Source organism: Numida meleagris, chromosome 4 (assembly GCF_002078875.1).
Source record: "Numida meleagris isolate 19003 breed g44 Domestic line chromosome 4, NumMel1.0, whole genome shotgun sequence".
Classification (NCBI taxonomy): Eukaryota; Metazoa; Chordata; class Aves; order Galliformes; family Numididae; genus Numida; species Numida meleagris.
The window spans coordinates 54,863,561-54,889,580 of NC_034412.1; the positions used below are offsets into that span (position 1 = coordinate 54,863,561).

At 57.0% G+C, this 26,020-nt stretch overlaps 2 protein-coding genes across 3 annotated transcripts; one reads left to right on the top strand and one right to left on the bottom strand.

The window, feature by feature from the left end:
• Positions 1,035-13,025, top strand: LOC110398525 (prolow-density lipoprotein receptor-related protein 1-like). 2 transcript variants are annotated; one of them, XM_021396246.1, is made up of 33 exons: positions 1,035-1,156; positions 1,393-1,512; positions 1,708-1,827; positions 1,900-2,127; positions 2,235-2,348; positions 2,426-2,545; positions 2,761-2,886; positions 2,967-3,173; positions 3,324-3,492; positions 3,577-3,745; positions 3,869-4,094; positions 4,208-4,333; positions 4,474-4,689; positions 4,921-5,229; positions 5,641-5,853; positions 6,003-6,608; positions 6,731-6,946; positions 7,082-7,320; positions 7,398-7,527; positions 7,824-8,002; positions 8,098-8,284; positions 8,528-8,746; positions 9,147-9,330; positions 9,615-9,816; positions 9,888-10,052; positions 10,297-10,497; positions 10,576-11,119; positions 11,225-11,353; positions 11,496-11,603; positions 11,686-11,922; positions 12,012-12,429; positions 12,573-12,708; positions 12,952-13,025. In XM_021396246.1, exons 1-33 carry the CDS (start codon positions 1,075-1,077, stop codon positions 13,006-13,008), a joined length of 6,702 nt encoding a protein of 2,233 aa, XP_021251921.1. In that variant the 5' UTR covers positions 1,035-1,074; the 3' UTR covers positions 13,009-13,025. The 2 variants fall into 2 exon arrangements, with proteins under 2 accessions (XP_021251921.1, XP_021251922.1); XM_021396247.1 differs by having other exon boundaries at positions 6,021-6,608.
• On the bottom strand, positions 13,497-14,614 carry CLDN23 (claudin 23). Its single transcript, XM_021396248.1, has one exon. It carries the CDS (start codon positions 14,465-14,467, stop codon positions 13,766-13,768), a length of 702 nt encoding a protein of 233 aa, XP_021251923.1. The 5' UTR covers positions 14,468-14,614; the 3' UTR covers positions 13,497-13,765.

Sequence of the window (26,020 nt, forward strand, 5' to 3'; positions counted from 1 at the left end):
AAGCAGCCTGTTCCAGCGCATCACCTTTCTTTCTAAAAAGAAATTTTTCCCTATATCAACCTGAACCTCCCCTGGCACAACTTGAGGCTGTTACCTCTTGTCCTATCGAGATCTCTCATCTTTAAAGAAAGAGTGGTTAAAAGTTACTGGAAAGGAAAAGGCGTACCAGTTGTCCATCCACCTGTCCCTTCACTGGCCGCCAGGACCCACTGCTGTCCCTGCCCCAGGGGTACCCTTCACCCAGGTCACTGTCCCTGGGACCTGCGCATCCCTGTTCCCTTAGGGGTGCCTGGGGAACCAAGTGCCCAGGGCCACTGGGCTGCCACCAGAGGTGTCCCCATGGACTGCAGCCTGGCATGGAGGTGTGTTAAGAGCTGTGCTGTGACACTGTTGGGATGCGGCACCTCATCCTGGGACAAAGAACCTCTCTGGCTGTGTCACAGGCCTGGGGCATCTCCCTTGTGCCACATCGGTGCTCTGTCTACATGGTGGTGCCGCATCTTGTTCTCGGGGTGGGGGTGGCTGTGGGCTCTGTTCTCAGGCTGCTGCAGGTGCCTTATCCTTCTGCTGGGCTGTTTTCCTCTCCCTCGCTGCCCTCCTTGTTGTGCTGGAAGCATTTTCCCAAGCCTGACGGCCAGCAGCAACCCGTGTTTTGGGACAGTGCCCTGATGTTCAAGGTTCCTGCAGCCGTCCCACGCCTGGTGCAGCTGCACGCAGGCCAGGTTCACACGCTGAGATCCCACAACAAGCCCACACCGATAACGAGGGCTAGGGGTACCCAGCGGGACCAGGGACCCAATGCCCCCCACGGAGCCCCGCATTCGGGGGGCAGCGGGCTCTGCACGTGCCCTGGCAGAGGACACAGCTTCCCCCTGCCCCGGGGCCTGGATGTCCCCGGCAAGCAGCATGGGGGCGGGCCAGGCTCCGGTAGGATGCAGCCCCCGCGGCACAGCCCCGCTCGGGGCGGGCAGGGCCCGGCCGGGGTCCCCCTATAAAAGAGGCGGCGGCGGCGGTGGCGGTGTCGCGCTGCCCCCGCCGGCCCGGCCCCCGGAGCCGCCCCTGCCGGCCGCCGCCATGGGCCGCCCCCCGCCGCTCCGCCTGCTCCTCGCCATCCTCATCCTCCGCTCTGCCGCCGGAGCCACGGCCCGCCGCGCCCGTGAGCCGGGATGGGGGGTGGAGGGGTGGGGAGCGTCCGCCTGACAGCCCGGGGTGCTGGCGGTGGGGAGTTCCTGCGGCCCCTCCCATGCCAAGGGGTCGGCTGTGCCCTTCCCTGGGGGCGCGGAAGGCGGCAGCTCGTGGAACGGCACCTGCTCCTCGGGGCCGTGCTGTGGGGGGATGCTCGAGGAGCCTGGGGGTCCCCTGCCCTGGGCTGACCGTGGCTTTCTCTCGCAGCCTCCGCCAGCCCCACGTGCGCAGCATCACGCCAAGCCACCTGCGGGGATGGCTGCATCCCTGTCTCTTGGCTCTGCGATGGGGAGCAGCAGTGTCCAAATGGGACGGATGAGCTATGCGGTGAGTCAGGAGATGGGTCGTGGGGTGGGCTGGGGGGGCTGTGTTACATAGTGGTGGTGCAAGGCAGGACAGGAGTGCTGATGGTGGCACCTGGCTTTGCAGAGGCAAGTGTGCCCTGGAGCACCTGGGGGTGGTCTGTGGCACGGGGATGTGTGTGGCATGGTAGGGCCTGGTGATCCTGTGCTGTCCCCGCAGATGTTCCCTGTGGCGGAGACCCCCACGTCTGGCAGTGTGATGACGGCCGGTGTGTTGCCAACAGCTGGCGTTGTGACGGTGCTGCTGACTGTCCAGATGGCTCTGATGAGCAGGACTGTGGTAAGTAGCCTGCAGGGCCTGGGGGGCTGGGGCCACGCAGCACAGAGTGTGAGTGTTGCCCTGTCCCTGCAGTGTGCGGAGCAAAGAAACTGCAGTGTCCCGGCACCCACCACTGCATCCCGCACTGGGAGCTGTGTGACCGGCACCAGGACTGTGAGGATGGCTGGGACGAGGAGAGCTGTCCCCTGCAGCCTTGTCTGCCTGGGCAGTGGCAGTGCAGGAACCGGGTGTGCATTGTTGCTGAGTGGAAGTGCAACGGGGTTGACGACTGCGGCGATTCCTCTGATGAAGACATCTGCGGTAAGTGATGCTCCTGTCCAAGGTATGTGCAAAGACGCTTTGTGGGGCCCCTTATGAGACTGGGAGCCACCTGGCATCGCCCTGCCCTCCTGACATGTACACCACAGCCCCCTGCCCACCTGGCATGGTGCGGTGTGATGAGGGGAAGTGCATCCTGGAGTCCCTGATGTGCAACGATGAGGATGACTGCCTGGATGGCACTGATGAGCCCAGCACCTGCGGTGAGTGGGCACTGGGCAAGGGGAGCCCCAGGGTGGTCCTGTATCACCTCATCTCCCTGCTGCATCCTTTCCTGCAGGACGAAGCTGCTTTGTGCGCAATGGGGGCTGTGCAGAGTCGTGCACTGACACACACTGGGGTGTGCAGTGCTCCTGTGGGTCTGGCTGGGTGCTGCAGGCTGACGGGCAGAGTTGCGCTGGTAAGGAGAGTTTGGGGTGTGCACGCTGCAGCCCCGAGAGTGGGGACACCCCGGAGACATCCCTGCTCCTGCCCACATGCCATGTCTGGCCCTGAGAAAGCTGTTCGTGAGGCATCAGTGCGAGTGGGTGGGTCTGGGGAGCAGGTATGTGGGTGGGCAGTGGCGAGGTCTGGAGGGTACTGGCTGTGGGCTGCCAGAAGTGCCTGTCTCTGCAGACGTGGATGAGTGCTCCCTGGAGTACAGCCCCTGTAGCCAACTGTGCAGGAACATGCCAGGCACTTTCAGCTGTGCCTGCCTCGAGGGTTACATGTTGCGGCACGGCACCCTCTGTGAAGTAGCAGGTAGAAGGGGGACCCTGAGGGGCTGGGCAGTGCCCACAGCTTGTCCCACTCACCATGTAACATCCTTCTTGTCCTGGCAGACAACGCAACGCAGCTCCTGGTGGCTGTTGGGGAGGACCTGGCTCTTCTGGATGTGCGGACACAGGCATACCGACCCGTGCTCTCCACTGAGACTGAGCTCCGCGCCCTGGTGTATGACCTGCTCCGTGAAACCTACTACTGGCTGACAGAGGAGGGCGAGCTCTGTGCACGCCTGCCAGGGAAGGACGTGCAGCTCCTCTATGCAGGTGTGGAGAAGCAAGGGTGCTGGGTCCTGCAGTGGGGCTGAGATGGGTGCTCAGAGCTGGCTTGCCCCTGTCCTGTACCCAGAAGCAACCTGGAGTTTGCCTTGTGTTCTGGAGCAGAGGCTGTGCCCCTTATCCTCTCTGTCTGTGTAGATGCCGGAGAGGTGAACAGCATCTCTGTGGACTGGTTCACGGGGCAGCTGTACTGGGCCAGCAGCCACCCTGCAGCCATCTGCGCGGGGCTGGGTGATGGCCGCGGCTATGTGACAGTGCTGGGGAAGGATGTGGCACCGGAGCAGCTGACAGTGTACCCATCTGCCAGGTGAGGAATAAGAGCGATGTCTGTGCTGACTGTGGTGGGCCTTTGGGGTGTGCTGAGGGCTGGGTGCTTGGTGCCTGCTCCCAGGTCCCTCTACTGGGTCAACCGTGGGCTGAGAGGCCGGACAATCATCGCTGCAGCTGGCATGGATGGCTCAAACCGTCAGGAGCTCACAGTGGTGTCCATGGAGGAGCCTGTAGGGCTCAGCCTGGACCACGTGGCTGGCAGACTGTACTGGATAAGCGAATACAAGGAGGTAGGGATGGGGGCCAGCAGCACTCAGCCCCAGCAGGTGCTGTGCTGGGCCCTGTAGCCAAGGCTCACTGTGCTGGGGCACTGGGATGCCATGTGGTCAGCATGCCTTTGGCCTGCCTCCCAGTCCATCGAGACGCTGCGGGTGGATGGCAGTGGACGCCACTCCTTCCCTGCTGTCCTGCGGAGCCACACAGAGCCGCTGGGCCTAGCTGTGTTTGAGAGCCGCTTCTTCTGGGCTGACAGCACTGAGCTGGTGTCAGCCAGCCAGGCCTCTCCACAGGAGCATGCCGTACTGCTCCGGGCCCCCATCTCAGCCTTCACTGTGCTGCATGCGCTGCATCAGCCACCAAGTGAGTACCAAGCCTCATCCTTGGTCCTATCTGATGGCTCTTGTGGTCCCTTGGCAAGGGCTGCTTTGTGGGGATGGGGCTGCTTGAGCTCTTAACATCCCCTTTGATCATAGGAGACACTGCTGCATGCGCTCCAGGCTTATGCAGTCACCTCTGCCTTCTGTCCCCTGTGCACCCTCGGGGCTACAAGTGTGCATGTCCAGAGGGACTCTACCTCCAGCCCTCAGGGAAATGCACAGGTGAGTACGGTCTGCTTGGCTGCGTGGAGTCAGAGACATCTCTGAACGTGTGGCTTGGTACCTGGGCAGCCCTCCAGAGGGCCAGCCCTGCTTGTCCTGTGCTTTGACCACGCTTAACGTGCTGCTCTTGCACCCCTCAGAGCTGTCCATCGTGTACTCATCAGGGACAGCCATCTCCCTGCTGCAGGTGGGCCCTGGAACACACAGCCAACAGGTGCAGGAGTGGCAGGAGGTCTTTCACCTGCAGGATGTAGACTGGCAGAGGTCAGTGCTCTATGGGACAGATGACAGTGGGGCACTGCTGCGTATTGTGGGACACCCTGGGAAGAGAGAGACCATCGTGACCGGGCTGCCGGGTGAGACCCTATGTGGGGATAGACAGGGTGCTGGGGCATGCTTGCCTTCTTGGGGCTGCAGGAGGTGTGAGGCTCTGTTGGGTGCTGTACAGTGGTCCCTTGGTGCCCATGCTGAGGATGTGCTCAGGCACATGTCAGCTGTGCCCTGGCTTTAGGGAAAGGGGGGACACAAGCAGAGGAGCAGGGCTGTGGGACGGCCCCGTAACTGCTTGCTTGCCTGCTGTCACCAAGTCTGCTCTGCCCGTGTGGACATCCGCTCGGGGAACGTGTACTGGCTCGCATGTAACCGGAGGGACATTGGAGTGACCAAGGTGCCTGACCTGACCCCACGCATCCTGCACCGTGCTCGCAGCAGCATCCAGCACCTCTTCTTGGACTGGCAGCGAGAAGCTCTCTACTGGCTGGCCCGCGGGCAGCCCCTGCAGCAGCTGAGTCTGACTGGGGGCAACCCATGGGATGCTTGGAATGAGACGTGGCCTGGAGAGCTGCCCGCAGCCATGGATAGCAAGGCCTTCAGCCTGCTCTGGAGCTCAGCCCTGGGTGAGCCCCACAGGGATCTGGAGCAGAGAGCAGAGGAGGTTGCTCTACAGACAGTAGGTCCCTGCCTGGGCAGTGGGGTGCTTTTGGGACACACTTTGTCCCATGGGTGGGTTCCTATCTTCTGCCATGAGATCCCTGCTATAATGGAGTGTTATGGGAGCACAAGAGCTGTCTTGGGAGACCCAGAGCCTCAGCGGGAAAAATTTCTTCTGAGAAAGAGTGCTGAGGTATTGGAACAGGCTGCCCAAGGAAGCTGATGGAATCACTCTCCCTGGAGGCGTTCAAGAAATGTGGAGATGTGGCACTGAGGGACGTGGTTTAGGGCACAATGGAGATGGGTTGATAGTTGGACTGGATGATCTTAGTGATCTCTTCCAACCTTTATGATTCTGTGATCTCTCTGCCTCACAGGCCTGAGGGCACTGAGTCTGACGAAACAGCAAGCAGTCACCCTGGCACCCAGCTGGTCCCATGGCCTCGTGGCCGCCTTTGAGCCCTACCTGGTTTCAGTTAACGAGACGGCTCTGCTGCTGTGGGACCGGAGGACACTGGCTCTTGTGCTGTCTGTGCCAGCAACAGGCGTGCATGGTGTGGTGGCATTCGTGGGCTCAAAGCTACAGGAAGGTAAGAACAGCTCCATACTTGATGGGGCTGCATGGCCTGTGCTGCTCCAAGCTAGGGTGCTACCTGGGTGCTGGGGGCCACATAGGTTGTTTTTGGAGGTGCCTGAAGTGTGGGTAGGGCACAGCCCCAAATCCAGGCTCATGTTCCAGTGCCTGTGCCTCTGCCAGTGCCAGCAAGCAAGGGACCTGCCCTGCCACTTCCTCCACCTGTGACCACCACTACAAGGACAACCACAGCCACCACATCTGCTCAGCCCACCACCTCTACCACACAGCTTCCACTGAGCAAGACCACTACTGTGCCTATCACTCCTGTAACAACCACCAAGGCTACTACAACACTGACCACCACCAGCCGGTCCACCCCAACCAAAACCACCACCACCAGACTGTCCACCACAACCACCTCTGCAGCAACCACCACATGGACCACCCCAAACAAGACCACCACCATGCGGGTAGCCACCACCAGCACCACCACCACTCGGTCCTTGCCAACCAAGCCTGCTGCCCCACAGCTAACCACTAGCACCCAGCACCCAACCACTCCTGCACTGGCAGTTTCCTCCACTCCACTCCTCAGGCCCAGCTCTCCACACTCCACAACCCTGTTCTCCCATCTCTCCTGTCCTCGCACACACATGCCCTGCCATGATGGCACTGAGTGCGTGGCCCAGGAGTACGTGTGCGACGGAGAGAAGGACTGTGCGGATGGCTCTGACGAGGATGGGTGTGCCCAGCTCTGTGATGCCCCAGGTGGGAGACTGTCTTTAGTGGGTGGTCAGGGTTTCTGGCTGCTTCCCAGTTGGGCTGGTGGGATGAAGCCCTGAGAAGGTCCATGAATGCAGAAGACTCAGAATGACCCCTTTCCTCCCCAGGCGCCTTCCACTGTGCTAGCAGCACCACGTGTGTTGGGGCCAGTGAGCGCTGCGATGGAGTGCCACAGTGTCCTGATGCCTCGGACGAGACGGGCTGCTGGAGCCCCACGCAGGACTGTGCCCTGCGCTGCGATGCTGCCACCCGCTGCGTCCCTGAGAGCTGGCTGTGTGATGGCCACGCTGACTGCCTGGATCACACCGACGAGCAGGGATGCGGTGAGACCTGAGGGTTGTCTGGGATGATGTGGGTTCCTGGGGACCATGTGCCCTGCATATGGGTGTACCAATGGGATGGTTACCAATGGGGGACAGGGACACCATGCTCCCTCTCATCCCTGCCCCTGCCTACAGTGCCGAGGAAGTGCAGCCCATCTGAATTCCCCTGCCGCAGTGGGCAGTGTGTGGCCCTGGCTCTGCGCTGTGATGGGGACCCTGACTGCCGGGATGGCTCAGATGAAGAGGGCTGTGCCATGCCCCGGCCTCTGCTGTGCCGCCCAGGTGAGGTGGCCTGTCCCCGCAGTGGGGAATGCGTGCCTGAGGCCTGGCGCTGTGACGGTGATGTTGACTGCAGGGACGGCACAGATGAGCAGGTGGGTGAGTGTTGGGAATGCCCCTATCCTTGTGACCCCAGAGGGCTGGTGGCACCACTCACACCCTGCTCCTGCAGGGCTGTCCCTTGGAGGACCGGCAGTGCAGCGAGCGGCAGTGGGGCTGCTCACACAGCCATGAGTGCATCCCTGATGCCTGGCGGTGCGACAGAGAGAGCGACTGTAGTGACGGCAGCGACGAGGATGGCTGTGAGCAGCACCTGAATGTCCCTTCTGTGTCCAACCCATGGGTCCTCAGCATGGCGGGGAGTGGGAGCACATCCTGCTGCAGAATGCCCCTTCCCAGCACCAGTGGTGGCTCGGGGCCTGGGGTGGATGGATGTTGTTCCCATTGGGCTGGTGGCCTTGTTATTAGGGTAGCTCAGAAGCAGGCTGCAGGCATAGCTCTGGGCATCATTGCTGTGTGTTCTGTGTGCCCCCCAGCAGCTCCTGCTGAGCACAAGGAGCTCTAGTGGCTGAGGCTGAGGGCAGCTTCTCCCCTGCAGGCCAACCCACTCCCTGCCTGAGCCACGAGTACCCCTGTGGGCTGGGGGTCTGCCTGAATGCATCCCTGGTGTGCAGTGGCCAGCAGGACTGTGCGGATGGCTCAGATGAGGGGGGGAACTGCTCCCTGCCCTGCCAGAGACACTGCTCTCAGCTCTGCTACCCATCGCCCCAGGGACCCGTGAGTGCTGGGAGCTGTGGGCTGGGGGTCTCACCCCACTGTGCTGTCCTGGATTGGCTGCAGCAGGGAGCTCCATGCACTTGCTGTCCCCACAGCGTTGCTGGTGCACCCCGGGCTATCAGCTAGCTGAGGATGGCATGTCCTGTGTGGATGTGGATGAGTGCACTGAGCAGGGCAAGGGAACCTGCAGCCAGATCTGCCTTAATGCTCCAGGGACCTACAGCTGTGCCTGCCTCTCTGGCTACTTGCTGGAGCCTGATGGCCACATCTGCAAACTCGGTGGTAAGTCCTAAGGAGGGAAAGCAGCACTGGGTCCCTCCTGGTATGCCAAGAGCCAGTGAGTACCTGCTTCTGTGTGCCTCCTGCCCGTGGGAAGCCCTGTGGTCCCCTCCCTGTCCCACTGGCCATAATTGCTACTTCCAGCCTATGGCCCTGGCAGTAGGACTGCGTCCCAGCAGGGTCTGAAGCCTGGGATGGCTGTGTTCCTTGGAGTCACCGGTGCTGAGAGGCTCTGTGTCACCCCAGGACCAGAGCCCATGCTGCTGGTGGCTGTGCAATCAGAGGTTCTGTCCTATGGCCTTCGGAGTGGGCATGAGGAGGTGCTGCTAACCACTGACAAAGAACGGACCATCTTCTCGCTTGATTATGACCTGGTGGAGAGGAAAGTCTTCTGGGTGGACCTGGCCACAGAGAGCATCTCCTGGCAGAGTCTAGACTCTAGCAAAAAGGGCACACTGGTGAAAGGTAAGCTGTGATACCTTGGGGCTGGTGGGGCTGACCTCTCCATGGTTTGGATGCAGTTGGGGTACCAGGCTGTGTCCCCTTGTATGGGAAAATCATAGAGCTACAGAATGGCTTGGGATGGGGAGGACCTTAAAGCCCACCCAGTTCCAACCCCCTGCTATGGGCAGGGTTGCCACCTACCAGTCAGGCTGCCCAGGGCCCCATCCAGCCTGGCCTTGAATGCCTCCAGGGATGGGGCATCCACAGCTTCTCTGGGCAGCTTTTGCCAGTGCCTCACCACCTGCTGGTGGGAGATGGCTAGGAGGACCCTGAGCTCTTGAGGTGGTGGGGATCCAGGCTGTGAGCATGGTGCCCCATGCAGCTGTCACCCTATGGATGCTGACTCTTGGGCTTCTTGCAGGTGTGAGATCAGACTGTATCGCTGTGGACTGGCTTGGGAGGAACCTGTACTGGACAGATGGGGTAGTAGGGCAGGTGCTGGCCACTTCTCTGGGGGCTGCCTGGAGAGGGAAACCAGAGTACACCGTGGTGCTGGATGGAGACCTGGACCAGCCCCACTCCCTCCTACTCCAGCCTCTGTCTGGGTAAGTCTGGGGCTAGAGGACTTCGAGGACCTTCTTGCCCAGCCCATTTTCCCCCATGGAAGCAGACAACGGGCTGGGGGAGAGTTGGGTTGGCCTCATCTGGGTGCTGTTGCCGCTGTATGACTGGGGAAGAGGGAACCCAAGCATCTGCTCCTGCTTGCGTGGAGCTCTCAGTGCATCCCTGATGGGATGGGAAATCCTGTACTGCCCCTCTGTGCTGCCCTTTTACTGCCCAGGTACCGGGCTGTGGCAGGTCTGTGGACCAGCACTCCTCTTCCTGCCAGGATGCTATACTGGTCAGAGGTGGGGAACCAGCCACGGCTGATGGAGGCCACCATGGATGGGAGACGGCAGCGTGTGCTGCTGGAGCAGGGCCTGGGCTGGCCCACAGCACTAGCCCTTGACATCCCCACCTCAAGGCTCTTCTGGCTGGATGAAAAGCTGGGCAGTGTTGGTTCCACTCATCTGGATGGCACCGGTGTGAAGGTGTGCAGCGGGGGTTCTGGTTATGGGGCTGGGTCGGGTGCCGGCATCAATACTCACAGCCTCTCCTCCAGGTGTTGCAGCTGAGATGGGTCCAGAGCCCTTTTGCAGCAGCTGTGTGTGAGGGACAGCTCTACTGGTCAGAGAGGAAGGCATGGTCGGTGCAGCAGGTGGACAAGGCCACAGGCAAGAATAGGACAGTGCTGCTCAAGCGACATGGGCAGCCCCATGGCCTTCAGGTACCTACCTGGGGGAGCCCAGATTCCTGCTGCACTCACTACTGGGTCTTCCAGCCTGCCATGCCCTGGGTGGCATTGAGAGCTGCACCTACTCTGTGCCTCTGCTGTCCCTGTGGTTGAGAATCACCGGATCTCTTAAGGAGCTTCTCCACGCTGGGCTGGTAGCCTGGCATGGCACTAGTTGTGCTCAGCTCTGCTGCTGGAGACTGGGCTGAGCCTGCCCTGAGTCTGCCCTTCCCCGCAGGTGATGCACCCAGTCCTGCGCCTGGCAGCTCCCAACCCGTGCACAGCCCGCGGCTGCTCCCACCTGTGCCTGCTGAGCAGCCGGCATGCCGGGCAGTGCCGATGCCCCATTGGGCTGACGCTGGCTGCCGATGAGACCACTTGCCTGCCCCTCCACACTTCGGCCTTCACCCTCATAGTGTCACCAGCAGCCGTGATGCAGGTACCCCCACAGGTCCAGGCCTCCGAGCTCCATTCTGTGGAGCAGACTCTTGGTGCCAGCACTGATTCCTTCCTCCAGGTCTACCTGAAGGACTTGCCACCAACAGCTGGAGCCCAAGGCCTCCCCCCGCACCGGGCCCTGCCTCTGGCCAAGGTGGGACGCTTGACAGCTGTCGACTACACAGTGAAGGACAAGAGCCTGTACTTCGCTGAGGTGGGGGGCAACTCTATTGGGCTGCTCCGCCTGAAGGACTCGGGCCGGCTCTCCTGGAAGCGGGTTGTAGCTGTGGAGGGCACAGTGGTGTCCCTGGCCCTGGACTGGCTGAGCGGAAACCTGTACTGGATTGAGGAGCAGCCCACCAGCATCCACGTGGCGGCGGCCGGGGGGCGGTGGGCCCTGGTGCTGCTCAGTGAGGGGCTGCGGGGTGCTGCCTGGCTGGCCCTATGCCCTCGTGCCTCCACCATGTGCTTCATCACAGCAGCAGGGAGCCGCAGGCCTGGTGCTGCAGTGGAGTGCGCAGCCATGGACGGCAGTGGCCGCAGAGTGGTGTGGAGCAGAGCCCGCTCGCCTGCTGGCCTCACTTTTGGGGGTGCCAGCACCCGGCTCTACTGGGCAGACCGGGGTAAGTGTGGGGCAGCGTGGAGGGCAGTGGGGCTCAACCCAGCATGTCCACAATGGGTGGCTTTCCATGTCCCATGCTTGCTACCTCCCATGTCCATGCCTGCAGAGCGTGGTGCGATCGGCAGCATCGAGCTGGATGGTTCCCACTTCAGGCTGGTGCGGGAGGGACTGCATGGCCTCAAGCTCTTTGCCATCGGAGATGGCTTTCTGCTCTGGTCAACAACCGCAACCAATGGTAAGCCCATCTAGGGGCTGCTGGGCTCCCTCGAGCTTCTGCTGCCCCAGGGCTTGGGGTCTCTGCCACGCCTGTGGGGCACTGAGTAGGGGCAGGCCAGAGGAGCTCCATGCCAGGCAGTGCTGATCCTGTGTGTCCCCAGGCTCCAGCAAGGTCTGGCACAGCCGGCTGGAGCAGGCCAAGAGCTGGTGGTTCCTGATGGAGCAGGAGTTGGTGGCCTTGAGGATTTACAGCCAGTTCTCACAGGAAGGTGGGTCTGGGGCTGCCCCAGCCCCTGGCACCTGGAGCATCAAGCGCCATGGAGGCCCTGCTAACAGGTTCTGTCCCACCAGGCACCAACGGCTGCACAAAGAGCAATGGAGGCTGTGCCCAGCTCTGCCTGCCTAACCCCACGGGGCGGCAGTGCCGGTGCTCCCCTGGATACCGCCTGGTGCGTGGGGTGACCTGTGCTCCAGCTCCACCATGCCCAGCCCTGCTGCAGGCCTGTGCTGACCTCCAGAGCTGCATCTCTGCACAGCAGGTCTGCGATGGGCACCCCGACTGTGCTGATGGCTCCGATGAGTTGGGCTGTGAGTGCCTGCATGCTGCTGGGAAACGCCAGAGATTCCCTCATCTTGGGGTCTTGCCTGGTGCTCTGATCTATGCTCATCCTCTCCAGGCACCTCTGAAGAGGCAAAGACACAGGTCCCCGTGGTATCATCATCAAGGACATCCCATGCAGAAGAGGAGAAACAAACTGTGCCCTCAGTTGCACCTCAGCAGCCCAGCCCCAGTCTGCCTGCAGCCCCTGGCCCCCGGCAGCATGTAGAACCCTTCCTGGTGACCCCAAATACAGAGGAGGTGCTGGGGGCCATGCCATGCAGCAGCGAGACATGCAACCTGCGTGGAGAGTGCGCCATTGAGGCTGGGCGGGTGATGTGCCACTGTGCCCTGGGCTACCGTGGGGACTACTGTGAGGAGGCAGAGGTGCAGCCATTGGCAGGTCCCATCGTCCTGGGGGTGGCTGTGCTTCTGTTGCTGGCTGCGGCAGCTGTGGGGGCCCTGGCCTACATGCGGAAGCGGGACAGGAGGAGGAGGTGAGCTGTGGGGCTGGGCTGGGGATGGCTACATGGAGAGCTCCAGCAGGCAGATGCTGTGGATTGTAACAGGACCTTGGGATCTGCCCTATTTCTAAGAAATGGCTCTGCCATCCTGCGGGTACCTTGTTTTTTTTCCCCAGGACCTCAAGCACTGCTTCCACCCGAGTGCTGACCCTGTACCACCGTGAAAGTGACCCTGAGGAAGAAGATGAGGAGGAGGAAGAGCTTCCACCCAAGAGCGATACCTTTGTGAACGAAGCTTATGATGGGAAAGAGGTGAGCAGGCCCTGCTCAGGATCCTCTTTGTAGAATCACAGAATGGCTTGGGTTGGAAGGGACCTTAAGGCCCACCCAGTTCCAACCCCCTGCCGTGGGCTGGTTGTCCCCCACTGGATCAGGCTGCCCAGGGCCCCATCCAGCCTGGCCACTCTGTCCATGACCGCTGTGCCAGGGTGCAGGCTGGGCCCAGAGAGTCTGGTTCAGACCCATCCCTGATGCACTTCTCTGTGGTCTGTGCAGGAGCTGCCAGCCCGGCTTGGGAAGGGACCATCTCGCCCCAACACTGTACTTCCATAAAGGAACATCGTACAGCATCTCTGTGCTGTGGTGGTTTGTGTGGGGGACAAGGAAGGAGTACTCTGGGCTCATGTAGGGTGGAAACGTGGACGTGGAAACAGCCCCATAGGCAAGCCAGGCCAGGCTTGGCTCCTGCCCTCCTTTGCAGGGATTTTATAGCACAGGTGTCTCTCACAAACCAGTGGGACCAGTTCTACTGCCTCCCACTAAGCTAATGATGGAAAGAGAAATATGTGCTATTTTTCCTCTCTGTGACTTTTTCCTCCCCCAAAGTGGCTGTACTTAAGGAAAGAGAAACCTTCTCCTGAGCTGCTCTTAACCCTGGGGGAGAAAGTCCCTGGGGAAGGTGCCTGTAAAAGCCACCTGTCCTCCTGCAGACCTTTCCTCCCTACTCCAGGTGAAGCATGGTGGGGCAGGGTTGGCCATGCTTTGCTGGCTCTCAGCCCAGCATGCCTGGCAGAGAGCCCGTCACTACCCTGCAGCACAGAGCTGTTCCTCCTCATTTATTTTGATGTTTGCACAGCCCTGAATTGAGCAGAGACATGTGGTCCCCCACCCTGCAGGCTGCACAGCACTAACCGGTGGCCTGCTCGCATGAGAACACTGCAGCTGCCTTAGCTGTGCGCGGCACAGGGACTGAGCTAAGAGCTGCACAGAGGGGCTGGAGCCAGGGCTGGACCCAGCGCAGCTTTGTCACAGTTGCAGAGCTGGGAGCACGGCTGGCTGCAGAGCTTCAAGCCATATTACCGTGCTGGAGCTACAGGTCTGAGTCACAAGGCAGGGTGCTCCTCCCACGCCGCCCGTCTCGCTCATCCTCCAGCACGTCCCAAGGGTTGCTGTAGGCCCCAGTGATGGAGCGTGGCCCAGGCTCCAACACTGGGCTGGGGGGAGTTTTGGGGGCCCTGCGCTCCTTGCAGCAGTGGTGGAAGCTGAGGGTGAGGGCCAGCCCCCCCAGGATCTCCAGACAGCTCCCCAGGTAGCTCAGCACCAAACTGTAACCCACAGTCAGCGCAGCACCAGAGGGTGCAGGCAGTACCTCCAGCTCATGGGTGTACCAGGAAGCAGGCACCAGGCTCAGCAGCCCTGAGAGCAGCAGCACGAGCCCTGAAGCGCCAGCCACTGCATGCTGGGGTTCCTTCTGCCAGCACCGCACCCCCAGGGCAGCCACCACCAAGCCCAACAGTGTGAGCACCAGCGAGCTGGGCATCAGGCCCCGCGCCACCTGCACAGCCACCTCCTTGAAGTAGCCCAGCTCATCCTCCTGCCCGCAGAGGCGATCGTGGGTGCTCTGCCGCTCCCTGCACAGGTCCCAGATGCCCTGCTCCAAGATGAGGTCGGAGGGCTGCTCGGGGATGAGGCTCACCTGCCTCCAGTTGGGTGCCAGCGTGCCCGTCAGTGTCAGCAGTAGCCCGCAGGGACACAGCACCAGCCCCACGATCATCACAGCTGGCGTCCGCATGCTGGGAGGGTGGGCTCCAGGGTGGCTCTCTGAATCCTGCTGCTTCTGCTTGCTGAAAGCTGGGTTTCTCGTGCAGCAGTGACCGGTGAGCTGGGCAGGCTGCGGGAACTGTGAGCAGCAGGAGGAAGTGCAGGCAGGGAGGAGCCGGCAGGCAGCGGGCAGGGCTGGTTGGCACCCAGCCAGCAGCATGGGCACGTGGGAGTCCCTGGTGCTCTGCTCTCCCCTTGCAGGTATGTTGGGGGGAGTGAATATATTGGTAAAAAGCATTAATTCAGCAAATCGCAGAATTGGTAAGGACCCTACAGTCCTTCACTTGCCCAAGAGACCTTCCTGGCCTTCATCTCCTTGCTCTTCCTCCCCATGAGCACCTCCTGTACATCACTCCTAGCTCCTCCTGTGAGCCTTTGCCCCATAAAAAGCCCAGGTCTTGGGCATCTCACAGTTTCCCTGAATTTCTGCCAGTCGCTCTGGGTCCAAGAGAGGGCAGCATTCTCTGTGGTTTAATTTGGGATGATTCATCCCAGCCAGGCTGACTGCAGGTCTACACCACAGCGTGCTTGCACTGGTGGCCTCAGCACCTTAGAATCAAAGAATTATTAGGGTTGGAAAAGACTTCTAAGACCATCCATTCCAACCCCATCCCATCCCCATCATGCCCACTGATGAAGTCCCTCAGTGCCAGATCTCCACGGTTCCTGAACCCCTCCAGGGACTGTGACTCCACCACCTCGCTCGGCAGCCTGTGCCACTGCATCACCACTCTTTCTGAGAAGAAATTCTTCCTAATACTCAACCCAAACCTTGAGGTTCCCTGAGGGTTCCCTTTGGCTCTGTGCGTGCCACAGCACTGGGGAATTCATTGTGGACCTGTGAACCACGGAGCTCAGTTCCTGATGCTGGGAGATTTGCAATTAAGCAGCGAGTTCAGGTTTAAGAGCCTGGGCCCTTCCAGTTGGTTAACCCAGGAGCACGGGGTGTCTGCCCTTGGGCTGGTGCCTGGGCTCCTGATTGCAGGCTAACAATAAGCAAATTGGGTGATGTAGCCCTGATGCTTGGTATCCTGCCCTGAGTAAGCTCAGGGAAGGAAATAGAATTAGCGGAGCTGGTTCCCAATGCCGCATTTATAGATTGTTCATTTCTTCTCTTTTACTTTTTAATGAGAGGGTGTGAAAAGCCATTCAAAGTAGAGCCTGGCCCTCTCTCGCTCTGGGGAAGCATTCAAAGCCGTCTGGTCACAGAGATAGCGTGGGTTGGCTGACACAGCCTTCCTTCCCCCACTTCCCCAGCTGCTGGGTGGGAAAACTGCCTTACTTGGTGCTTCCTCCTTCTGCAGGGCTGTGACTGAGTTTTTCCTACCTTGGCAAAGCCATCTCTTTAAGATCCTGATGAAAACATCATCTGGGCCTATTTGAGTGGGATTCAGATTATTTAATCCCTGCCTCCATTAGTGTCTGCTTCAGGCCATGGTGATGATGGGATGCAGCTCAGTGTAGGATCGGTGGCTTTGGGGTTACATCTATATGGAGCTGAGCTTGGTGTGAGAGCTGGGCCTTGCCTGATGGAATGGGCTGCGAAGGGAGGTGGTAGAGTAACCGTCCCTGGAGGTATTCAGAAATGTGGAGGTGTGGCACTGAGGGACATGGTTAGTGGGCATGATGGGAGGCAGGGGGGCTGGGGGTTTGACTGATGATCTTAGAGGTCTTTTCCAACCTTAATGGTTCTATGATTCCACAAATGGAGAAAGCATGCCCACAGCAGCCTCACTCTGCCACCCTCGCTCTGATCCAGACTCCCAGCTCGAGCTGTGTTCCCTTTTAGAGGGAAGAGGCAGTCCTACTCCGTGCTGAGCGTGGGACACTGAAACCAGCAGGACACATTTTCCCTCCTCCCCGCCATGCTGCAGGTCTGCAGCAGCAGTGGGATCTCAGCATCCTGTTTGCTGTGCTGGGAACAGCCAGGCTTGTTTAGCAGCAGCCTGCAGCTGGCAATTCCTGTTTACATCCTGCTGACCCTGAGGCTTCACTGGCCTCGTGCACAGTGAGATAGTGGGGCTCTGAGGATGGAAGGGGCACCAGGCTGGCTCAGTGCCCTGCAGCTTGAGTCTCTCCCAGCCTTTTTGTGATGCCAGCTGGGTTGTGCATGGGCCCTGATCATTTGTTCTCTCTCTCATTGTAAGAATTTGCAATGGCTCTGGCAGTCCCCTGCATTTGGGGTTGTTTAGACTTGGTTATCTGAGCCTCCATCCCACAGAGGAATCTCCTTTGACAGGTGTCCAGGTGGATGGACCTGGTTCTGGCTGCTCCATTTGGCTGCTTTTTCTTCTAGAATGTGGAGTGGGGGTGTTTCTAGGAGCGTGAAATCAGGGTTTCCTGCCAGTTTGCCTTTGAGCAATGGCCTGGCTCTACACTGTGCATCCAGCTGCAACTGCAGTGGGCTTCTCTCAGACAAGCTCTTGCCTGGGCACACTGCTCTCTTTGTCCTGCCTGCAGGACATCAAGGACAAGCTCCCCGGCAGGACAGGGTCTGCAGCTCCATACACTTCCCACAGCTTGGGCTCAGGTGGGCACCCAAGGCAGATCCAGCCCTCAGGCTGTGGCTTCTGCCAGCAGATTGATTGGCTTTCCATTTACTCACTGACCTGCTGCCCCCATGCTGGAGATGGCAGCCCCAAGGCTGCACTGTTAGGGAGGTTATCAGAGCCCAGGCGCTATGCTGGGCACACAAGGGCTGGGAGATCTCCCCTCTGTGACCCAAGACTGTGACCTAGCACTAGTTTACCATACATAGGCCATGGTTCATAGGAGTCCTGGCTGCTCTCCCCGACTCAAAACTCGGCGTGAGGAGTTGCATACACCCCTGCAACCTGGGGATCGCATCCCATGATGCCTGCAGGGAGCAGCAGACCTCATCTCTGCCTCCACAGCCTAGCTGTGACTGAGAACCAAGCAGGCTACATCCTGGGAATAAGTTGTTGAAAGCACAATTTGATGCCCCCCAGGTGTTCACTCATCTGTTAAACTCCCTTGCTTCCAAACCGTTGCATTTGGACATGTCAGATTGCCTAGCATCTCTTCAGAGCCTCAGCTTCCTGTTCAGACAATGATGGAAAAAGCGCTTTTGCAGCTATTTCTATTTTAGTCTGCCTCACTTCTGAAATGACTGAAAGCGGTTTGGACATGAGGTTACTGCTCTGGGGTTTTGGGGTGCAGACTGCGAGAAGCGAGCTGCGTCTGGCTTCTGTACTGCAGATGTGGGGAGCTAAGGGCAGCGCCAGTGCCCACGGGCGCTGAGCATGTGGCAACAGGTAGGGCAAGAGCAGTGCTTTGTGATGGGGTTCACTGAGCTGCTGTACTTGTGACTCACCCACATGTACTTTGCTCTCTTTGGGCTGAAAGGCTTGAACCCAAAGCACAGCTGGTTTATGGCTGTGGCTGCCTGGGCTGCTCTCGACAGGTCAAAACTCTTGGCATATGACCATGCTGCAGGAGGAAAGAGCTGCTTAAACCATTCCTATTGAGAATGGGTGGATGAATCTCTTGATTTAGTCCAATGGGGTATTCCCAAAGCTGTATTTTTTTTTTTCTAATTTAGTTGCTTCCTTTAATTTTGCCCACTTGGACCCTACAGAGCCAGGAGATGGCTTGCCTCCACCACCTGTATGCCTTGATCATAGCTGTGGGGCCTTTGCTGGCTGCTGTTGAAGCTGCAGTATAAATCACAGAGTCACAGAATCACTCAGGCTGGACAAGATCTCTAAGATCATTGCATCCAGACACCAGTCCCTCCCCATCATGCCCACTGACCACATCCCTCAGTGCCACATATGTACAGATCTTGAACACTTCCAGGGACAATGACTGCACCACCTCCCTGGGCAGCCTGTGCCAGTGTATCACCACTCTTTCTGAGAAGAAATTCTTCCTAATATCCAACCTGAACATGCAATGAACGTGCAATATGAATTAGGAAAGAAGTAAGGGAAGAAATGAGATGTCCTGGAGCAACAGCAACTTCAGAGGAGCATCAAGCACAAGCAGCAAGATAAAGCATTTTACAGCTGTGTGCCACACCCAGCATGCGTTGCTAAACAATAGCAATAAATTATTATCAGAGCTTTGTCATGAAGGAAGACATGGAAAACTGCCAACCTATGAGCTAGTGGGGGAATATCTTCATTCGCCATGGTTCCTATCCTCTCATCATAGATTCACTGTATTGAGGGCAACACAGGCAGCCCTATCTGGAGGACATTTCGCTGCTAAATTTCAAAGGCTACTGCAAAATCATCAGGGTGCGAAAGCTCTTCATAAAAAGTCACAGGAATCATCTCTTTTCCCTGAAATGAAGAAATTAAAATGGCACAAAATGGTTCTTAGGAAGAACCAGTTGTCTGCTACATATCAGCCCCTGGGTACGTCTAAATTAATCCTTCTTTCATGTTGATTTTCTGGCCACCGAGTTATGGATTTCTAACTTGCCTTTAACCCTCTCAAACAGGGCACTGTGCTCATTCTTTGCCTTGGTCCTGCTCCAGCCTTCCCACAGTTCTTGGAGAGCGTGGCTTGGGAACTGGAGATGCTCCTCCTCCGATAATGGGTGTTGCTATAACTCGCACACATTTCACCCAGCTAAAAGTTCGTGAACCTCTTCTTTCGCAATCCTGGCCCATTTCCCGACCCCTTTTCTGTTTGTCGTTAAGGCCAAGTGCTGGGGCAAGGCTTTGGCTTAATAACTGAAGAGAGAGACTGCAAAGTTTCAGCTAATTTTCTTTCTATCTTGGTGGTTTGTGGAGGGTAACTGATCCTTTCAGTGAGTTATTCACCTCTAGATCCAACTTCCATGTGAAAGATAAATGCAAGAAAGACAGCAGTGTCATTGGCTTCTTCCATTTACTTTCCTCACATTTCCAATAGTGACGGTCTCACCCACCCCTCAGTCCTTCCTCTTCATCCTCCGGTGGTTGCTTCTCATGCCCATCACTGGCTTTGCAGCATCTAACCCATCTTTCTGCTGGTAAATGATCATTGGCAAGGCAAACACTGAGCACAGAGATAGCCAATCCAGTCTAAAGTCGCCTGGAAACATTTCAACTGTGCTAATTCTCAGATCTTTGCTCTGCTCTGCTCTTTTTCTCTTCCCTCTCCCTCTTGTAAAAAGCCATGCACAAGGAATTGCTTCTGCAGCACTGAGACCTTTAGCCTGGACATTAAGACACTAAGTCTATAAAAGAAAATATTCAATACATGCCAAAGCTGGGTTATTTTCTTGCAACAGGAGTGCATCTGTAAGTGCACTTGGCCATAGCACTGCTTTGCTCTTTGCATTCTCTGGGCAGGTGTTGGTGCTCTGCTGAGCAGCCACATACTGTGGAACGTGCCATGGAAACACAGCACATGCAGAAGAGCTGGCCCTGCATTCTTTCCTGAGGCCTGCTGGTGCATTGAAATAGCCTCACTGAAACGTCTGGGCTTGCAAGTTCGTTGCTGAGCTTCCCAAGCAATAGAATTTGAGATTTTCCAGCTGGGGCTGGGAATGCTTGCATCCTTTCCCAGCTGTAATGTGGGTGCTGGTGCCTGTTCCTTTGTTTTGCTAACTTTACTACCACAGCAGCAATTAGGATAAGGTATAATTATAGAGTTTGCCCTGGGACATAGGAAAGGCCATTGGGCTGCGTTGCAAAGTCCCGTGTTTTATGCTCTTTTCTGTCCATGTCAAATGCTTGATCACTGGGTAAGAAAAAAAAGTGAGAAGCTAGAGGTTATGAAAGTATGAGTTGGCACTGAGTTCTGTGCTCCTTCCTTCATCCTCCAGACCTTAACATCCCTCTAACCACCTCAAAGTAACCCACGAGTCCTCCAGACCCCTACCATCACGTCAAAACTGTTGCTTAAGTGCCTGTCAGAGCAACCAAGGCCTGAGAACATGGAGATGTATCCTAGAGGTGAGTGGGAGAGGGGAGAAAGGGTGTTCCCATCTTTTGGAGATGACCAGGATCTTCCAGGCAGCACCAGTGAGACCTTGGATTCCTCTTGCTGGTACAGAGAATCATGGATTCATAGCATCATTAAGTCTGGAAAAGACCTCTAACATCATCTAGTCCAACCACAAACCCACCCTCACTGTGCCCACTGACCACGTCCCTCAGCACCACATTTCCATGCTTCTTGTGCACCTCCACGGACTCCACCACCTCCCTGGGCAGCCTGTTCCAAAGGACAGGAACTGTTCCCACTGGACACATTTCTAGAAGTGGCAGAAGGGACTACATGCAGAAGGCTCAGCCTGGATTTTGGGGGGATGGAGCAAGAGGCTTGTTTCCAAAGCACACCCCAAACCTAGCAGCAAAAGACCCTTTTCCAGGAAACTCACTGCAGACTTGGAAAATGGTGTTAGTTTACAGCTTGGACTCTGAATAAACACTTGGGTGCCTTTGCTGATCCTCTTCCCTCAGCGCTGATTCACATGGGCCTGCCTTGTTTTTGCATGCCAGTGACGTCTGAGGAGCTGGGCAGTTATCAGAAGGCAGTGAATCACCTGAAAAATCCGCTAACCTCATTCTGCCAGAGCTTGCCTTACTCACAGGACAAACTCCAGGTCTCAGGCTCCTTTGAAAATGTTCTACCCAGGAAATATGCATTCCTGGCCACATTTGGGCCTGTCTCGTTGAAGGACTCTGGCCCACAAAGCCAGGAGATGAGACCAGCAGCTGTACACCTTGTGCAGGGCCCTGGGCTTGCTTTTCTGTCCAGGAGACTGTTCTCCATTCCCGATGCTTAATTTTTTGAGAAGATTTATTTATTTTAATGACAGAAGTTCCTTTTTGTTTCTGAGCTTGCCTGGCTTAACAGTCCCATTCCTGACGGGACTCTCACTCAGCCTGTACCAATCTTCTCTCTCCATAGGTGACATACGCTGAAAAGGGAATGCGTGTGTCCTGTAGTTGCAGCTTGGGAAGGACGATCTGGAATAGAGCTGGTAGGTGGCAGGTCCAAAATGAGCCACAAGATGATTCTTCCCCACACCCACTGTGAGGCTGCAGATCTTCAACCGGATATAAGGAAGAAGTTTTTTATATTCAGGGTGGTGAGGCACTGGCACAGGTTGCCCAGAGAGGTGATGGAAGGCCAGTCCCTGGAGACACTCAAGATCAGGCTAGACAGGGCTCTGAACAACCTGGTGTAGCTGTGGGTGTCCCTGTTCCTTGCAGGGGAGTTGGACCAGATGACATTTTAAGGTCCCTTCCAACTCAAACCTATGATTCTCTGATCTGCTTGCTGTAGGGTGTTGTGGAAGGGCTCCTACATTTTCCAGGGCACCATGGAAAACAGAAGACATACATGGAAGAGAGATCTGGGAATAGTACATCCAAACATGTCAGCTATGATCCAAGAAGTCCTGTAAGTTTGCTGGGGGCCAGGAGGCTTCCGTACACCCATACATTTCGTCCATTGCTGGAGTTTTGCTTGGGTGCTCTTGGGTGGGAATGTCACTGCGGGCCCTGGAAGAAGCGCAACAGTACCAGCAAGGGATGGTGCTCCACGGTATAGGAGGATGCGGTCACTCTGGTTTGCAGTGTAGACCCTTAGAAGTCCTGTGTGAGGTTCAGGGGGGTCCCTGGCCATCATCTGTGCACAGCTGGACCCATGCCCATGTGCCCTGCTGGGTTAGGGCTTTAGAAGATGCCTCTGAAATACAAAGGGTGTGAGCACGTGGAAACTCTGACGTTTCCTCACAGACATGCCCGGCTTACAGGTGTGCCAGCCGCTCACAAGGTGTGGCCGTTAGCCAGCTGAGTTTTGCTGTTCGCTCTAGCTGCACTCAAGACATAATTTGCATTCAGTTGTCTCCAGCTTCCTGCGCAGCACTGCTGTCTGCAATCCTTCAGGAGCAGCAGGCCCCAGGAAAGCAGATGGGTTCCATCTTGTACCCTCCTGCAACTGAGACAGCATAGTCTGGGTTTAAGAGGATTTTTCTGATTTACCTACACCTCCGACTACCTCCATGCTGCTGAGGGGAGGGATTGTTGTTGTGCTGTGCATTTACATTTACAAGAAAGGCATTCTTGCCTTTCCAAGTCCTCTTTTCTATGGCCCAGGAGGCAAATCACTTTGGGCATCACATAATTTGCAAAGAAAAGCCAAACTGTTGCGGTACCCACAGGGGTCCTACCTACTCTACCCTCCTCCTAAAGAATTTCACCTCCCTTCCTCGATGGCAAAGGAGATGGAGGGCTGCAGCTTGCACCTTCCCCGAATCCTTCCAGCAGCCCGAGGCTGACATGTTCCCTTGGGGCCAATTTGGCAAGAAAATGGGCACAGATGCTCTGGCAAGGAGTGATGAGAGCTGCTGAGAACCGAAGTGGAGCCACGCTGCATGGTGCTTTAGGCTGACATCCTGCCCACCGTGCGGGAGCCCCAGGACCATCCAGATGCCCTGCATGGGATGCCTGGAGATGTGGGGCTCAGCTCCGTGCTTTGGCTTTGACATTCCCAAGATGGGTTTGAAGGACCCATCTTACAGGCTGCCCAGGGAGGTGCTGTCCCTGGAGGTGTTCAAGAACCATGGAGATGTGGCACTGAGGGATGCGGTCAGTAGGCATGGTGGGGATGGGATGGGATGGGATGGGATGGGATGGGATGGGATGGGATGGGATGGGATNATGGGATGGGATGGGATGGGATGGGATGGGATGGGATGGGATGGGATGGGATTGGACTGGATGATCTTAGAGGTCTTTTCCAACCTTAAAGATTCTACAGTTCTATGACCCTGAGGCATTTCCCTGCGTGAGGGCAATGCTGTGTTGTTATGGGTCCAGACAGCCCTGGGGAGCCAGTGAACCATGTGTGATGCTGAAAAGCATCTGATTGGTTGGGGGACTTCTGTTAGCTGAGCTAATGGGGAGAGCAAAGTACCCTCCTCTGATCCTTCAGCTTCATCCTGTTCATTCATCTCGTAGCCCCACTTCTGGGGATGTTGTTTTCTGTCTCTCTTTTGTTTACCCATCCTGGCCATAGAGGAGTCAGTCCTTGGGTGCTATCAGCATCTCCTTCTGTTTGGGCTAATCCCAGTGTTCTGCCTTATTTTCATATTTCTCCTATCAGTGCAGGCACCCTGGGGCACTGGGAACTCTCCCCTGCTTTCCATCCCTGGAAATCATGGCTGGGGGCACACCGCTGGCATGCAATGTAACCAGAGCTCTGGCCATGGGTCACAGCACTCTGTGGGTATCCTATAGGTGCCAACCCCCATGGCTCAGGCCATACACAGTGCATGCCACGGACCACCTGAGGCAGTGGCTCATCCTTTGAGGGAACTGTGTTTGTAGGCTTGCTGCCATCCCCGAGTCATGTCAAAATCAGTCCCAAATATTCTCTTTGAAGCTTTTTGTGCAGTGCTGAAGTGATCTTGCCTTCAAAGCAGTTGCTGGAGACAGACAGGCTGCTTAAAAGGCATTTGAGCTCTCTCACATCTCGTGTTCAGGCTGCATTAAAATTTTACCGTGCCGTTTCACACCTCAGATGAATCACAGTTGCTCCTGAAAAGGGTGAGAGAGGGGGGAATGCATGCAGGAAAGGGGCTTTTGAAAGGGATTATTAATGCACGGAGATGCTTTGGTGTCTGAGAGAGGCCTTGAATGGCAGCTCCGCGCTGTTTTTCTCTGCTCTCATTAACAGGGAGTGCAGTGAGGGGAGGGCAAGATGCTGCTCAGCGGGGAGGGGACGTGAGAACAGAGGGAGGTGGGTGCTGCTGCCTCCCCGAGAGGCAGTTTCGGGTTAGGAGTTGAACATCAGCCTCCCTTTGGGAGGCTGCAGTATGGCAAGTCGCTTCTTGACGTGCAAACAATTAAGAAGAGGGCGTGGGGGGGAAGGCAGAGAAAGCAAACACCTCCATCAGCTCCATCTGGCCTCCTCTGCAGCTGCTCACCTAAGGCACCTCTCATGGAAGGAGGTTCACACAGGAAAAACCGTGCTGGGGGCCTTGGGTTGCTTCTTTGCCTGCATGAGCACCTATGGCTCCATGCATCCCCTGATTTCTCTCCACCAAAGCTAAATTGTGCCTTTTCCTTCGTTTCAAAGGAGAGGAAGGTGCACACAGCCTGCATCAACGCCTGTCACCCTGCTGACAGCACAAGAGACAAACAGCGGTTTGCCTTGGCCAGAAAACTTGCCTTGCAAAGAAAAAAGCCAGCTCAGGGCTTTTCACTTGGAGAGAAAGGGAGCAAGAAGAATAGACTTGAAAGCAAATTCCCGTGTTTTTTTTCTTCGGGTGAGAGCTTTTCCCACGCTCCATTGGAAGGCGTGCAAGGAGTGAATGTTCCCCAGTGCCTGTAAACACCAAACACCACCGGGGAGCGAGAGAAAAAGCAAGATGTATTGGAGAGAGACAGGAAAATGCTCTCCTGCAGCACCCTGTGTCTGCTCCTTCCATCGCAATGGCTCTCCAGACCTAGCAATGCTCTTTGAGTGTTATTGGGATCATTATATCACAGAATCATAGAACATCCCAAGTTGTAAGGGGGCCACAAGGATCATCATGTCCAACTTCTGGCTCCACACAGCACCACCCAGAAGTCAGAGCCTGTGGGATGAGGCAGCTCTGTGATGGGGCTGGGAAGAGCCTGGTGGGTTGTCTGCCCAGCAAACAGCTGGGAAGGTGCCTGACAGCATGGCCTGATGAGGATTGAGGGCAATTCACTGGCTTTGCCAGACCCATTCTCCCCCAGCTGAGGGGTCCTCGGGTTAAACAAAGCAGCAGTGACCCATCATTGGTGGATCTTCTTCCCATCAAGGAGAAACTGGCTCTTTTACCCCCTCTTTGCTCGCCTTTGCTCTTGCTCACAGACAGCCCTGCTGCCAAGCACCACAGCCTGCATGCACCCGTATCTGCCCCCAGGATCTCCCTTTGTTTGGCTGCCAGCTTTCTGCACCTGCATGCACGCCTGCTCTCGCACCCTGGTGTGGTTCACCCTTCCCTCTCCTGTGGAAGTGAGGTTTAGCAGGGTCTGAGGGGACCAGCGCTCCCATTGTCACCTGCTTTAATAGCAGCTGTGAGTGGGATGGAGGACGCAGCTGGCTGGCAGCTTGGCTGTTTGCAGATGAAGTGCTCTTCTTCTACCTCGGGTGGGAAAGGAGGCCAGGGGCAGCTGCGGGTGTCCCTGAGCACAACACACAAAGCCCACTTGTTACCAGCACTGTCATACGCCCCCGCACTGCCTCCCCCTTCCCAGCCCCGCCATGACCGCTGCATCCCAAAAGCACAAGCTGAGCATCCATCAAAAGGGCCATTATCTGCAATTTCTTAGCAGCCACTGTTAATCTTCAGCAGGGAGAAGCCAGCCCCCCTTTGCCGCAGTCCCCCAAGCAAAGGCATCGCTGTGCCTGTCATGGATGGGCACGGGGCTGCCGATTCTGCATGGGATTGTGTTAGTGGTTGAGATTCTATAAGGTAGATGGTCCCTGTCTACACTTTGAGCCTCCAGATGTGCTCAGTGATTAAATCCCATGGATGGTGGTTCATAGACTACGTTAGAGTTTGGTTCCTAAGGCTAAT

Excerpts from the sequence above, each read along its gene's own strand:
- LOC110398525 (XM_021396246.1), top strand. The coding sequence starts at position 1,075 with ATGGGCCGCCCCCCGCCGCTCCGCCTGCTCCTCGCCATCCTCATCCTC. Across the intron at positions 2,128-2,234 it reads CTCTGATGAAGACATCTGCG|CCCCCTGCCCACCTGGCATG; the intron begins GTAAGTGATGCT and ends TGTACACCACAG. Across the intron at positions 7,528-7,823 it reads CGGCAGCGACGAGGATGGCT|GCCAACCCACTCCCTGCCTG; the intron begins GTGAGCAGCACC and ends TCTCCCCTGCAG.
- CLDN23 (XM_021396248.1), bottom strand. The coding sequence starts at position 14,467 with ATGCGGACGCCAGCTGTGATGATCGTGGGGCTGGTGCTGTGTCCCTGC.